We start from the raw sequence: 13,962 nt of genomic DNA on the forward strand, positions 1-13,962 counted from the left end.
ACGTTTAGGTAGTTCTGCGACCTCATTTGTTTGAAGAACTGCTTGCAGAAGTCTCCTAATGTCTGTTCCATATTTTATTGGAGCCCCTTGTGAGTTTAATAATCCTCTTTCTTTCCAAATTGCCCCACGTGCAAGTACCACCCCAAATGCATATTTGGAATCAGTATATACATGAACTCCTTTGTCATGACTCAGTTCTAAGGCTCAAGACAGCGCCATCAATTCCGTACTTTGAGCAGATGTATTACCAGGCAGTCCTCTGGTTTCCGATGTTTGGGTATTTGTTAGCACCACGTATCCAGCTCTGTGTTTTCCACATGTAGCTGCTGTCATTGGTAAAAAGCTCCGCTTCCATGTCAGGCAGAGGCTTGTCCCGTAAGTCTGGTCTGCTGGAATACACTTGTTCAAAGGTGGTTAGACAATCATGCTGTAATTCATCAGACTCAGAAATGGGGAATAAAGTGGTAGGATTTAAGGTGGAGGTTAGGGAAGGCGTGACAACATCTTGTTCTCGTAGTACAGGATATCTCACTGATCTATTCCGGGAAATCCAATGCCCCTTGTTTTCAAGGAGAGACGATACAGCATGAGGTACAAACACAGTAATCGGTTGACCCAGTGTCAGTTTTCGAGATTCCTCAATTAAGGCTACAGTCGCCGCTACTGCCCTCAAGCAGGCAGGCCAGCCTTTACCAACCTCATCTAAGCGTTTGGAAAAGTTCCAGCTCCCCAGCTTTTGTGTCAGCACTCCCCATGCCACTTGTTGTCTTTTATGTACGTATAATTGAAAGAGTTTTCTCAAATGCAGGAGTCCCAGGGCAGGGGCTTCCATTAATTTTGTCTTATATTCTGACCAACATTCCCTTAATTTTCCATGCTCTAAAAAGAAATTTATCACCAGTTCTAATCCCTTCTAGACTTCCAGTTTAATAGGGTGTTGTTTCTTTCTTACCAGCTGGGGTCCCAGTTTTAGTTCTATCTTTATCAGAGTCACATTCCTAGCTCGTCCCAGCGTTCCCGATGACCACACCAAGGGTATGATTGCATGTAATACCTTGTCTGGAATATTTCCTTCTGCTGACTCCTTCTCAGGTAGCAGGCATATCTGGGCTCTCCATGCATTCTCTGGAGGAATATGTAACTGGACAAGATCTTCAGAGAAGGTTAATTGTGCATTTACTTTACAGAGTAAATCCCCTCCAAGTAATGGTGAGGGACATTCTGGCATATAGAGAAATTCCTGTGTTAATTTAGTATCCCCAATTGTGAGCTCCATAGGCTGTAAGAACAGCCTAAGGGTTTTTTTCCCCGTAGCACCAACAACGCTTACTTTAGTCTTACTTAAAGGTCCCTTGCAACTAATTATCACAGAATAGGTGGCCCTGCTATCCCTCAAACGATCAATTGTTTCATTCGCCAGCTTAACTGGAACCCGAGAATCAGCTGGGGAAGCTTTAATAGATTCCTCTGGTCCCCTTCGGTCTAACCCAATTTCTGCCATTACCCCAACAGCTTCCTCTGCTTCTCTCTCTTGGTCATTAAAAAAACGTGCGCATTTTTCCTTGCAGTGACCCTCCCGTTTGCGATTTAACAAGTCAGAAGTAGTAACTGGTTTATGTACACACACCCATCCTCCTTCGGGTCCCACAGCCTGCCTAAGAGGAGCCTGGATTCCGGGTCTCTGTCCCCTAGTCCTACTGGCTGGAAGACTAGCAATCTCATCTCCCTCCTCACTGAAGGAGCTTGATCCTAATTGTTTTGGAGGGGCTACCAATAGCTGAGCATCTTCCTCCGTATCCTCTGACTTGCTTGTTTTCTTAGAGTTAGTACAGCACAAACTCTCTTTTTCCTTTTTTCCTTTTTTCTCAGTTAAATAGTATACTCCATTCCGGTATTTCAAATCCACCAAGCCACATTTCTTTCTAATATCCAAGTCATCTCTTAACATAAAGAACAAATCAATGTATAGCATTTCATCCCATTTCTCATTTTTCTGACAAAACAACATTAATTGCAGTATAGTATTATATTTCAAAGACCCATTTTCAGGTCATTTCTCAGCCTCTTCTAATTGATATTGTGGCCAAAACTGATTGCAATACCATTTTAATTTACCCTTAGTCAGGGGATCCCCTCCAAATTTACTCCAATTCATTAGGACGCATCCTAAGGGAGAGCAAGGAGGAGTGTTCCTGGAAGCAGCGGAACCCATTTCAGTACTGAAAACCAAACCAATGTTTCATACACAACAAATTCCTAAATTCCCCGTGCAAAACAAGGGATCGTCTCCCTCCGTTAAGAATTACACATGCAAAACGAGGAATTTTCTCCCAACATTAAGAATTCCAAATGCAAATACAACATGAAGAAACAAAACAACACTGCAGTGCATCTTATGCAGAGCAAATACCAAAACAATTCCAGCTGATTCCCTAAGTTCTCACTCTTCCCCCCTTTTCCCCCTAAAGTACCCCTTTAAATAGCACTGCACCATGCTGTCGCTCAGTGCCCGACTGCAGGAGAGGGGACGATGGAGTCCCCGATCAACAGGTGGGTGCGTGCTGGAGTCCAGTCAGCCCGCTTCTCTGCGTGTTCCCTGTGCGTGTCCCCTCCGCGTTCCCTGCGGCTCCCGTGTCCGCGGCGTGCCTGTGCCATCTTGCGTGCCACGTGTCTCCTGCGCCCTGTCACCTACTTGACCTGTGTGTCCCCACGTCCCTTGTGTGCACCCTGTGTGTCCCGTACGTGTCCCGTTGTTACCCTGAAAAACGGGTTCGTTCGCCCGGTGTGCAAAACACCAAACGACACACAGAGCGGGAGCATTTTAGTCAAGTCCAAGTGCCAAGGTGGGCGCTAGGTGGTAACCCACAAAGCGAGCACCCCACACCAAGAAACTGCAAGGCGTTTATACAGTTAAATGCGTCAATCGCAGCTAATATTCGCACGCCCCAGCTAATAATTGGTGAATTTCTTGCTTGCTTCGATGCAACAGTACGGCTCACTTTAATTTACTGCACATGCTCTGGGAGTAAGGGACTTACTAGAGGGGGGGCGGTTCCTGGCCTATGGGCCTGATTTTTAGTGTTATAACGAGAATAATTCCCCTACTGGGCACTTTGTTTTAGTTCTTATCAACATCCCAATTAGTTGTTCTCCTTGACTGTACACTTTATCACCCCGTTCTCAGCGGCTTCTGAGGCGGGATGATTGCTTTGATCAGTCTCTCGGCTCTCCTCAAGGATACAGTCGTAAAGCAAGTGCTTCCCTGTCTCTCAGCTTCCGTCTCTGCCCCTCAACTTCTGTTTTGCTGGGCTCGCACAGTTCATTGTTATGTCTTTAGCAAACAGTTCCAAAAATTCAATTTTCTTAGGGATACCACCGTGCCTCCCACATATACCCTCTATGCATCCCATGCGTGTCCCCTGTGTGACCCTGTGTTCCATGTGCCTGTTTCCTGTGTGCCCTCCACATCCCACATGTGCCCCGCATGCCCCAGTGTGTGCCCGCATCCCACGTGTCCCCTACGTGTCCGACGTTTGTCCCATGTGTGCCCCCACACCCCAGGGGTGCCCCCTACGTGGCCCGCGCGTGTCCTCCACGCCCCCCAACGTCTCCTCGCGTCTATCTCCACCAGCCCCACGCACGACTCCCCCGCCCAGCCGCCTGTTCCCTGTTCCCCGTCCCCCCCCGCTCTCCGCTCTCCGCTGTCCCTCCCGTCCCGCGCGGGCCCTTTAAGGGCGGGGGCGTGGCGCGGCGCCCGGCCCGGCCCGGCCCCTTAAAGGCCCGGCGAGGGGCACGCGCCGCACTCGGGCGGGGGCGGCGGGGCCGGTGCGGGGCCGGTGCTGGGCCGCAGGATGTACACGCTGACGCGCGGCCCCAGCAAGCTGGCCACGCAGCGCCGCACAGGTACCGGGAACAGCGGGGAACGGGGGGGCGGGGGGGGCGGGCAGGGCGTGGGTACGGGCACCGTCTCCCGTCCCGCACCCCGGGGCCCGCCGTGATGCCCCGCCGCCGCCCGCAGGTCCGACGCAGCAGGCGGTGGAGAGCAGCGAGCTGCGGGGCCGTCTGCAGCCCGGCGCCTGGCCCCCCGCCAGGTGAGCCCCGCGGCGGCGGCGCCCGCCGTGACCTTGGGGAAAGGTTACCGGGCCGCGCCGCCGGGGGAGGGGCCGCGGAGGGCGGGGGGTGCCGCTCGGTGCCCGCATACTGGGACGTGCCGGTGGTTCCAGCGCTGCTGGTCCCCGCCCGCTTCCCGCGGGCCGTTCACGCGTGGCGTCGGTCGCACCTCGGCGCGGGGCGGGGGGGGGGGGGTGACCCGGCCCAGGCGCGGTGCGGGCAGGGGTGCAGCCTGCCCCCGGGGAGGCTTGGCAGGGGGAGCGTCCCGCTGCCCGGGGCCGAGGGCGGCCGGGCCGGGGTTGTGCAAGCCCCGGGGGAGGCACCGATTACACAAACCCGCTGGCTGAAGGAGCGCCGGGCCCGGTGTGCAACCGCCTGGTCCCGAGGCTGGCGGGTCCCGGCTGCAGCCCTGGCTTCGTGGCGGCCCACGGGGGGGCTCAGAGGTTGCCCTGTGTCCCCAAAGGGACTGGGGGGGGACACGAGGTTTTGGGCCAGACACCTAGCTTCTGTCAGGAATCACTGGACCTGTTGGGCAGGTGCTGGAGGGGATTGAAGCAGCCGGAGGGGTGATGGCTTCTCCTATGGCGATGGTTTCTCAGCTGGAGAGCTGGGGCCAAACCCCAGCCTGTCAGAGCAGGCAGCTCTGCTCTGTCGGGCAGGGCTGGGGGGGGCCGTACAGCTCTGCCCATTTCCTCCAGCTTCAAGAAATGGATGAGAAAAGCCTCCCCTCCAGCTCCCCTCCTTCCTGGGATCTTTCACTAATTAACCAGTGCGGCTGCCACCTCGCTTACCCTCCTTCAGGCAGGTTGGTTGGGCGCACTCCTGCCTGCCGCCCTGCCTGCTGCAGGCAGGGATGGCTGGCTGGTGCCCTCGGCCATGTGTGGTTTGGGGTGCACTGCCCTGCCCCAGGCTTTGCCCACAGAACTGGCAGGGGAGGTGTGGGCAGGGGCTACCTGTTCTCAGTCTCGCCTGCCCTGCAAAATGTAACCTGTCAGTGCTCCTGGGGCCCCTTAGACTTTGTCCTGTGAGAAACGTGGCTGTTGCAGACATGTCCTGCCCTAAAGCTGAGCAGAAAAATCAAAACACTGAAGTTCTGCATCGAATGTGCCCACAGGTCTCATCCCAAAAACTTTTCTTTTGATCTGCCTGGTTTTGCTGTTTCCAGGCTGGTGCTGGTTTAAGTGCCCTGCTCTTGGGAGGGGGTACCAGCTCTGAGGAAGCCTAACCTGTTCGCAGTTGGCAGAGGGTTTCGTCCCAGTCCTGGGGCACCTCAGGGGTGCGTTGGGGGCCAGGGCTGCTCTAGCAAACCAGGGTGTTGGGTCTGCAGAGAGCAGCAATGGCTCGTCCCCCTGCTCAGTGTCTAATGGGATTTTACTTCTATTTTCCTGATATTTCAGCAGTTTTGGTGGCAGACTTTTTATTCTAGAGACTGCACTTGGTACTGGGGCTGGAGGATGGGTGGGAGATGGACAGCAGTTGCTTTTCCCTGGGGAGCTCCCCTCCCTTGCAACCCCCAGTGCAGGAACCCCCTCTTCTAGGGGGCTGGGTCCCTTTTGGTCCCCTCCCTTGGGGACAGGGCTGAGCAGGACTGGCTGGCTGCAGCCATGTGCCCCTGGCCTTGCTGGGGCTGTGAGCAACTGTGCATGCCATGGGGCAACCTTGGGCATCTAAACAACTCCTGTCCTTGCTCCAAACTGTGGTGGGAGGAGCTGCTGTCCTCCCTCACCTCCCGCTGGCTTCCCTCAACAGCCCAGCCCAGAAACTCGTCTTCAACAGAGTGAATGGCAAGAGGCCGCAGGTGCTGCCACAGCAGGTCTTGGCCCCCGAGGAATGCTACACACTGGCCCATGAGGAGAACGTCCGCTTTGTCTATGAAGGTGAGGGCAGAGGATCCCCCGGGAGGGGCTGGAGGACAAGGAGTCCCTTCTGAGGCAGCTGCATTGTGCTGGGGACGTTGGTGGCAGGGATGGGGTCCCCAGTCTAGGCAGCTGCCCTCCCTTGCACCAGCTCCTGCTCCTCTCCCACAGCCCCCTTGGGCTGGGAAATCCCTATCCCAAAACCATCCACTGCCTGTTTCCCACCCCTCCTCCTCCTCCCCCTGCCCCCCCACCCCAGCCTGGCAGCAGGTAGAGCAGCAGCTGAATGGCAGCCGGAGCGGGGAGAGCGCCTGTGGCCCTGTGCAGTACGTAGAGAAAACCCCCAACCCTGGACTCAAAAGTAAGTGGGAAGCAGTCGTGGCACTCAAGGGTACATCGGGCTCACAGGTGCAATGAGCTGGTGTGGGCTCAGCCAGGCACCTAGCAGGGCTGCAGTGGGAGGAGGAAACCAGTGCTGGATGTGTCAGAGGGGCTGGGTTGGGTCTGTTGATGCTGAGGCTGCTTGGGGAGTGCTGGGGAGCAGCTGGCCTCTGGCACTGTGGTGGGGATGTCCCACCATGCCCTGTTGGAGGAACCCAAGCAAGCAGGATGCCTGGTTGATGACTCTTCTGGAAATCATGCCTTCTCCAGCCAAGGTGGGTTCAACATTGTGTTGGAGAAGAGCCCCCTGGGTCCCACCATGGGAATCTGCCTGCCTTGGGGCCAAGCAGGACCAAGCCAGAGCACAGCAGGGATGGGGACAATGTGCTTCTCTGATGGCAGCTGGGGCCTCCTGCAGTGGTGGTGAATTCCACAAGAAGAGAAAGGCCAGGCTAGGTTTACAGTGACTTTTGGTGACAGGGAACAGGGGTGGGGGAAATTTTGGGCTGTTATTTTTTTCCAGAGGCAAATGGTATGGCTCAGGGGGAGCATCCAGAGCTCTGCTCCAGCTGCTCTGCTACACTCTCCTCTCTCCCTCCCCTCTCTTTCAGACTTTGTTCCCATTGACCTGGAGGAGTGGTGGGCACAGCAATTTCTGGCCAAAATTGAAAACTGCTCATAAAAGTGAAGAAAGGTTTGGGATTTTTAAGAGAAACAAAGCTGAGAGCATCTGGTCAGAACCCAGAATTGGTGGCATTTTAGAACCACATTTTTAAAAGATGACTGAAATCAAGTGACCCATGCTACAAGGCCAGTGGGACCGGACCACAGCCATGCCTGGCCACATGCCCCCTCCCCGCACCCAGCGTGGAGCAGCAGAATGCAGCCCTAGCCAGGATTCCTTAAGTGCCAGTTCTCGGACTGCTGCAGCTCCTGCAGCCTCCAGCTCCCAGGGACGCTGCAGTGCCGTGCTGGGGATGAGGGAGCGGATCCCCCCCTGTGGCTGTAGCCACAGGGAGGACAGCCGCGTGCTGTAGCAGGACCGCCAGACAATAAAGCGCTGAAACTGCCAGTGGAGAGGCACTTGCGGGATGGGGAGGATGTGTCTGCAGGAGGGGGTGAAGTGGCTGCGGTTGCAGCATCGTGCCCTGGGCTGGCTGGTGATGGAGCAGGGTGCCCCTGTGGAGGGGGGGTGCTTGTGGCTGAGTCTTGGCTGAGTGGGTACCACACTGCTCTGGAGGCAAAGGGCTTGGAGCATCTGCCCATCTGCTTTGGAGCTGCACCCTTGCTGCCTCATCTCCCTGGGCTCAGGCAGGGGCTGACGCTGCCTTGGATGTATGTTTGGGCCTGGGGGATGGAGATGGATATATACGGGCATCTGTAGGTGCTGAATACCCTGGCTGTGGTTCAGAGCCAGGCTGCAGTATGTAGGTGGGCAGAGCTGCAGGAATGAGAGTGCCAGGGCCAGCCCCTCCACTGCCATGGAGGCCCTTGCCGTTGCTCTGACAAAAGCCAGTTTGAGACCCAAGCTCAAGGTCTCCCCTTGCCCATGGCTGGTGGTGGTGGTGGTGGCAGTGGCAGCTGCCTGTAGTAGAAGGGATGGAGACCCCCACTTCTGCTCCCAGAGGCACCTGGTGCACAATCCCTCAGCCCATGGGCTTTTCCAAGCTAGACTGAGCCCTTCCAGGTCAGGTTTTAGAAGCTTCCCTCTTTCCCCATGTCTTTCCCCCACAAGGCAGAGGGAGGAAGACCAGCACAGCCCAAACCCACCAGGGTGGAAGTTGCTGTGGGACCCCCAAAGCAGGTCAGAAAACACCCAGTGGTTATATATATCAAATCTATTTTTTGTATGATGGGAAAAACAACTACACTGCAGCCAGATAGGAGCAGCAGCTACCTGGACCCATGGTGTTTCTCCCACCACACAAGGTCACAGCAGCCTGGGAGACCAGGGCCTTGCCAACAGCACCTGTGGCCCTGCCAGCACAAAAACGTGGCTGACCTGGAGCAACCCTGATCTTGCCCCGGGCTAATGCCACTTGGCACTGTGGCTGTAACTGGAACAGAGCGAGCAGTGCCGTGCACAGCTAGCAGCACCTGCCTCTGGGAGAGGGGAGGGTGTTAGTCACACAGTGCCATGAGAACTGCGGCTGCATTTAGACTTTGTTCATTTAGGCCAGGGTGACCCCCCTCCGGTGGTGGTGGGCTGGTGCTATGGGATGCCAACTTTGCCATTCACTCGTCTACCACTGGCTCTGCCATGGTGTTTGTGGGCACTGCTGGGGTTATGCTGTCTGTGTGCCACCTGCCCCAGGACCAAGCTGTGGGGGGTGGGGTGTCACTGGTACCCCAGCAGGGCATTGGAGTGGGGTGGGTTCCAGCTCTCCTGCCTGGCACCACCACCCTCAGGGTGCTGCCAGCCTGTGGTACCTGGCACAAGCCCATGCTGGAATTTGGCATGTAGCCCTCCCACAATCCCTGCTTTCCCACTGCTCTCCATCCTGGGCAAAGCCTGAGGCTTTGCTGCATCCTGCCTTATCTCCCCCTCCAAAAATTCACTGGGAGTCCTAGCATTTACTGTCCTGGTGGCTTCAGGTGGCCTCCCACCAGACAGCATTTCCCCCCCCCTTTCTTGCACAGGCACCATCCCAGAAAGGTTGCTGGTGCTGGGGTTTTCCCATGGTGTGGTGCCCCTGGCAGCAGCTGGCTTTGCTGCCTGCAGGGATGCTTCCAGGGAGCAAACCCTCCAAGCCAGTTCCAAAGGGCCCTGAGGTGTTCCAGGGATGCCATTTACCTGCTGACTGCTTATTAATAAAAACACACATTGTTAAGATCCAGGGAAATTCTTAGTAACATGATGCACTGTTGTGTTGAACAACAATATTAGGCAAAGGGGAAAAAAAAAACTGGAACAGAAAGGAATGAGTCACAGAAAAAAAAAACCAAAAACCCAGCCCCCAACAACGCAATCACTAGAAGGGAATCAGCACCCCTTGCCATAAATATTAGTTCATTTTATATGTGCAATTGTGTGTATTACTATAGTGCAAATAGCTCTGCATTGATCGCGGAGCAGCTGGCCTGAAAGGGACTGCCCCCAGGTGACACAGGGACTAGTTAAGGACAGACAAGAACCAACACAGATTTAAACCAAATGAACAAAAAAAGCAACCCTACCACTGGGAAAAGTCAAAAAGAAATCCCAGGTGCTGTGTCCGACTCAGCGCAGGCAGGGCTGGTGCCTGATGCACCGTGCCCAGCAGCATCCCCCATAGCTGGCCGAGGGCAGGACAGTACCTTCGCTCCCTGCCTGCTGCTGGAGCAGCCTGGAGTGGTGCGGAGGGGATGGGGACACAGGACAGACATGCTCTGGTCAGAGCTGTGTGGTGTGTTAGGGGAGAACACAGCAGGACACAGGCGCAGTGAGAGAATCGCTGGCCTTCACAACCAGTCATGTGGCTGCGTAGCACGCTGCAGGGCAGTGCTGCTGGTTAAACTGTTCCATGGATGCAGCAGTGAGCCCAGCAACGGCCCCAGGCACCCTGCTGCATCTCTCACCCACCGCACCAAGCCCAGCAGTGCCCCCAGGCACCCTGCTGCACCTCTCACCCATCGCTGCCTTCAGCCCAAGCTCTGGCTCTGCAGCCAGACCCATCCCACGCTGTACCAAGGGGCTGAGCTCTGGGCATTTCTCCATTAACACATCCTCCCTCCCACCCAGTGCCAGCACCCGGCACCGCACAGCCAGCTCCCCCTGCACTGCTCGGGCCAGTGCCAGCTCCTCAGATCAGGCTTGCCTCCACCTCTGGGCAAGCAGGCAGGAAGGGACGGCGCTAAGAGGTTAAAGGAGCCAGAGCCTCCTCCGTGCCAGGAAGAGGACAGACAGGGGGCTGGCCTTGAACCCTCCAGCTAGACACAAAGTGCTTCTAAGGGCAACCACAGAGCATCCTAATTAACCCAGCAAACAGTTTGGATCTAAGCTATTTGACGGCCTCCTGTTAAACCACGAGCGAACCACCTATCAATACATGTCAACATGCGGGCAAAGACCACGAAGCAGCATCCCGATGGGTGTGAGCGCTGGGCAGGGAAGAGAAGCACAGGGGGAATGCGGTGCCGTTTGGGGACAGCACCCCACTCCTCCTCCACCAGCCCAATCCCCAACACCCATCTTCACCCATCCAGGCTTCTCCCTGCTTTTTGGGGCTTTTTTTTTTTTTCTGTATAGATGGGAATAAAGGCTGGAGAGTGGAAGTGTCCCATGCACACGCATACTCGCACACAGACCCGTGCCGGCGCTGCGGCGGCACGTGATGCACGCATACCACTTCTGTTCCTGACGGCAGAAGGTACGATGCCATCCTCTCCCCCCTCCCTGGTGAAAAGTTTGTTACATTTATACATTGTTTAAGACACGCCGATATATAAATTACTGTCTCTATATATACTATGTATAGGCAGCAGGGCCAGTCCATGACGAAGGGCACCAGTGCGGGCTTCTGCTCATTTCCCTCTGTCCTCTGTGTAGTGCTGGAAGCGAGTGAAGCTCATGAAGACTTGCTCCAGGGATATCTGGCTCACGGAATAGTCCTCCAAGCGATACTTCTCTTTGGCTTTCTCCAAGGCCCCGAAGACCTGCAAGGGACGGCACGGCAGTTATCTCAGGGCACCTTGGCTGCGGGAGAACCCCGCGGGCTGTGAGAGAGCAGAGGAAGCTGCTTCCTCCAGGGAGACCTGGGGGAAGTAAAAACTTCCCTGGCAGGAGGGTGGTGGGAAGTCAGGAGATGGAGTCTTTAGCAGAGTGCCTAACCCCATTTAAAAATATGTTTTACATATATATATATATGCCATACATGCCATACATGCATACACACATATATGTATGTATGTATGGTTTTTCATATATACCCCTGGGCTGGGATCCCAGCCAAAGGTTTCTGCTCAATACATTATATATATATTTTATATATACATATATATAAAAAATATAAAATACATAAAAACCTATATAGCATACTAGATGTACTATACATAACTATCTGTATATAGTATACAGTTTTTATATAGTTATATACTATAGTTTTTACATAATCTGTAATCTATGTACTCTGTATACTGTATATACTCTATACATACTGTATATATACAGTATACTATATAGAGTATATAGAGCATACACAGCATATATAGTATACAGATATATAAAAAACTATGTATACTACACACATTATAGAGTATACTGATATGTATTAAAACATATTTATATGAAAACCACCTGTATACTCTATACATATTTATCTGTATACCATTTACATATTTATATATAGATAGTATATAACTGTCTGTATATAGTGTATATATGTAACTATCTATGTATACCATATACAGAGTTATATATGCTCTCTTTCTATTTTTCTTATATATATATATAACCCTGGGCTGGGACCCAACAGGGTCCGTGGCTCGGTAAAGCCACCGTCCGTAGCCCTGGGCGGGACAGCACCGGTGCCTGTGTGTGGCAGCACCAGATGCCAGGGTGTGAGGCGCTTCCTTGGGCCGAGGGGCCGCAGCAGGGAGCAGAGAGGTCCTGATGGGTTGATGCTGTGACCACCGGTGCCGTGCTCCCAGCAGGGAGATGCGGGGTGGGAAGCATGCACTACCAACACATCCCCCTTCCGGAACCCTCCAGAGATCTACAAACAGAGGCAAAATCAGCTCTTGCTCCCCAGTAAGGCCCTGCTTTCCCTCTGGAGGGCTGCAGTCAAGGGCAGCAGGGTTGGAGGGGGGGGCATGGAGTGGTCCTGGCTGCTCATAGACTGACCATATGTGCAGGTGACCTGTTGGGGCCAGGAGGTGGGGAAAGGGTCAGGGAGAAAACCACTTTTTAATTAACTTGGATTTTGGACAGAGAGTGGCTCTGGAAGAAAAGGAATATGAGCCGAGCATGAAAGCTGTCCCTCCAGCCTCCTGTGAAGGGGCAGCATGTGCTCCAGTACCCCCTTACCTGTGCCCAACTGAGGTTCTTGTTGGTCAAGTGATAATGCACCATGCCCTGGTGCTCGTGTTTCAGGACACTGCCTGGGAGAGACAAGCAAGGACAGGCTCTGAGTTAGGAAACTCGCTGAAGCTCGCAAGCAGCACCCTGCCCTCCCCTGGAGGGCAACCGCTCCAGCAGCTCACAGTACCTGGGAAAGTCTTTTCCACGAAGGCCTTGAAGGCCTGCAGCTCACCCTCCTCCTCACTCCGCGTTTTGGCCAGCAATGTGTAGCCGCTGCCAAACTTGCTTTTCAGGTGCTGGGGGCTGCCCAGGCATTTGAACTGCCCATTCACCATGATGGCCAGCCGCGTGCACAGGGCCTCGCACTCCTCCATGCTGCAGGGCAGAAGAGGACTTGTTCAGCGGGGCAGGAGCACAGAGACAGAACAGCAGAAGCTTCTGGGAAGGGGCTGGAGGTGGATTCTCTCCTCTCTGGGCTTTCGGAGGAGGGAGATTTGGGTAAAGCGAGCTGCTACTGGCTGTGGGACTGCCCACCCCCCAGACTCTGGAGGTGGGTCCCATCCACTGGCTGGATCCCCACCACCCTCCTGGCCACTCCCTGATCTCTCAGGCCAAGTCCTGCCCAGACAAGTGTCACCTGTGGGAGGTGAAGATGATGGATTTTCCACACTCCCGCGTCCGTGTCACTGCGTCCCAGAGCAAACGTCGGGCCACGGGGTCCATGCCAGTGGAAGGCTCATCCAGGAAGATCACGGGGGGACCACCGATGAGGGCAATACCAGCACTCAGCTTCCGCTTGTTACCACCGCTGCGGAAGGAGACAGGAATGGGGACAGAGACCCAATACAAGCACAGAGAGAGCCCCACAGGATGCGGGACACTGGGCATGGGGTGCCTCCACATCTCTTCTCACCTGTAAGTTCTCACGAGCTTGTCAGCGTGGGGCTCCAGGAGCAGCCCTCTCAGCATGTTCTCCACACAGCTGCTGATGTAGCGCTCGGGGATGCCCCGCAGCCGGGCATACATGCTCAGGGTCTCGCGGCCTGTCATGTGGTCCAGGAGGGCATCGAACTGTGGGCAGTAGCCGATCCGCTGCTGGACCTTGGGGCAAGAGGAGCCCAATGGGGATTAGCTCACAGGCAAGTCTCTGCAAAGAGGTGTCCAAGCCAGAAGGTGCCTTGGCACCCACAAGGCTTTGCTGCACCTCTGCAAGGGTTTTGCACAAAGCAATGGGGACTGAGCTGCAGCTCTGAAACTGCAGGTGAAATGAGAGGGAAATTCCCCTGCCACTGGAGCAGCTGGTCTGGCAGGGAGGGACACACACAGCATGCCTCGGGACGGCAACTGCGTGGTCTCATGCGGCATTTCCCAAGCTGGTTTCTCATTGTGAGGGGCCATTTCAGGTGGCCCAGGCTCTCAGGAGAAGGAAAGCACTGTGGGGCCTGTATCTTCCCCATATTCCTGGTCTCTGCTGGGGCCAAGAGCCCAACAGAAGGCAGAGTTCCAGGGGAGGAAGCAAGCAGGGCCATGCTTTCAGGGCAGACCCTTCCCATGTTCTCCTTTGCCTGATGCTGTCTGGGGCTGACAGTGGTAGATGTGTCCAGGGATTGAACTGAA

The 13,962-nt window shown here is 54.9% G+C and overlaps 2 protein-coding genes across 5 annotated transcripts in view; one reads left to right on the plus strand and one right to left on the minus strand.

Moving 5' to 3' along the window:
* The first annotated feature begins 3,748 nt into the window (after window positions 1–3,748).
* Window positions 3,749–7,419, plus strand: MCRIP2 (MAPK regulated corepressor interacting protein 2). 2 transcript variants are annotated; one of them, XM_064462224.1, is made up of 5 exons: window positions 3,749–3,903; window positions 4,019–4,091; window positions 5,860–5,987; window positions 6,226–6,327; window positions 6,959–7,419. In XM_064462224.1, exons 1-5 carry the CDS (start codon window positions 3,852–3,854, stop codon window positions 7,027–7,029), a joined length of 426 nt encoding a protein of 141 aa, XP_064318294.1. In that variant the 5' UTR covers window positions 3,749–3,851; the 3' UTR covers window positions 7,030–7,419. The 2 variants fall into 2 exon arrangements, with proteins under 2 accessions (XP_064318294.1, XP_064318295.1); XM_064462225.1 differs by lacking the exon at window positions 6,226–6,327.
* A 1,752-nt stretch (window positions 7,420–9,171) lies between these two features.
* Window positions 9,172–13,962, minus strand: part of ABCA3 (ATP binding cassette subfamily A member 3) — a 31,261-nt gene continuing 26,470 nt past the window's right edge. For all 3 annotated transcript variants that reach the window (XM_064462222.1, XM_064462221.1, XM_064462223.1), the window contains 5 exons: window positions 13,259–13,446; window positions 12,983–13,153; window positions 12,533–12,720; window positions 12,352–12,425; window positions 9,172–10,982 (listed from right to left, as the gene is read on the minus strand). In XM_064462222.1, the coding sequence (XP_064318292.1) occupies window positions 10,851–10,982; window positions 12,352–12,425; window positions 12,533–12,720; window positions 12,983–13,153; window positions 13,259–13,446 (753 nt within the window). In that variant the 3' untranslated portion in view covers window positions 9,172–10,850. The remainder of the gene's footprint in view (window positions 10,983–12,351; window positions 12,426–12,532; window positions 12,721–12,982; window positions 13,154–13,258; window positions 13,447–13,962) is intronic.

The sequence above is a fragment of the Phalacrocorax carbo genome, chromosome 10 (assembly GCF_963921805.1).
Source record: "Phalacrocorax carbo chromosome 10, bPhaCar2.1, whole genome shotgun sequence".
Lineage (NCBI taxonomy): Eukaryota > Metazoa > Chordata > Aves > Suliformes > Phalacrocoracidae > Phalacrocorax > Phalacrocorax carbo.

Coding starts and splice junctions, on each gene's coding strand:
- MCRIP2 (XM_064462224.1), top strand. CDS start 3,852: ATGTACACGCTGACGCGCGGCCCCAGCAAGCTGGCCACGCAGCGCCGC. Junction 3,904..4,018: donor GGCCACGCAGCGCCGCACAG/GTACCGGGAACA, acceptor CGCCGCCCGCAG/GTCCGACGCAGCAGGCGGTG. Junction 5,988..6,225: donor CGTCCGCTTTGTCTATGAAG/GTGAGGGCAGAG, acceptor CCCCCACCCCAG/CCTGGCAGCAGGTAGAGCAG.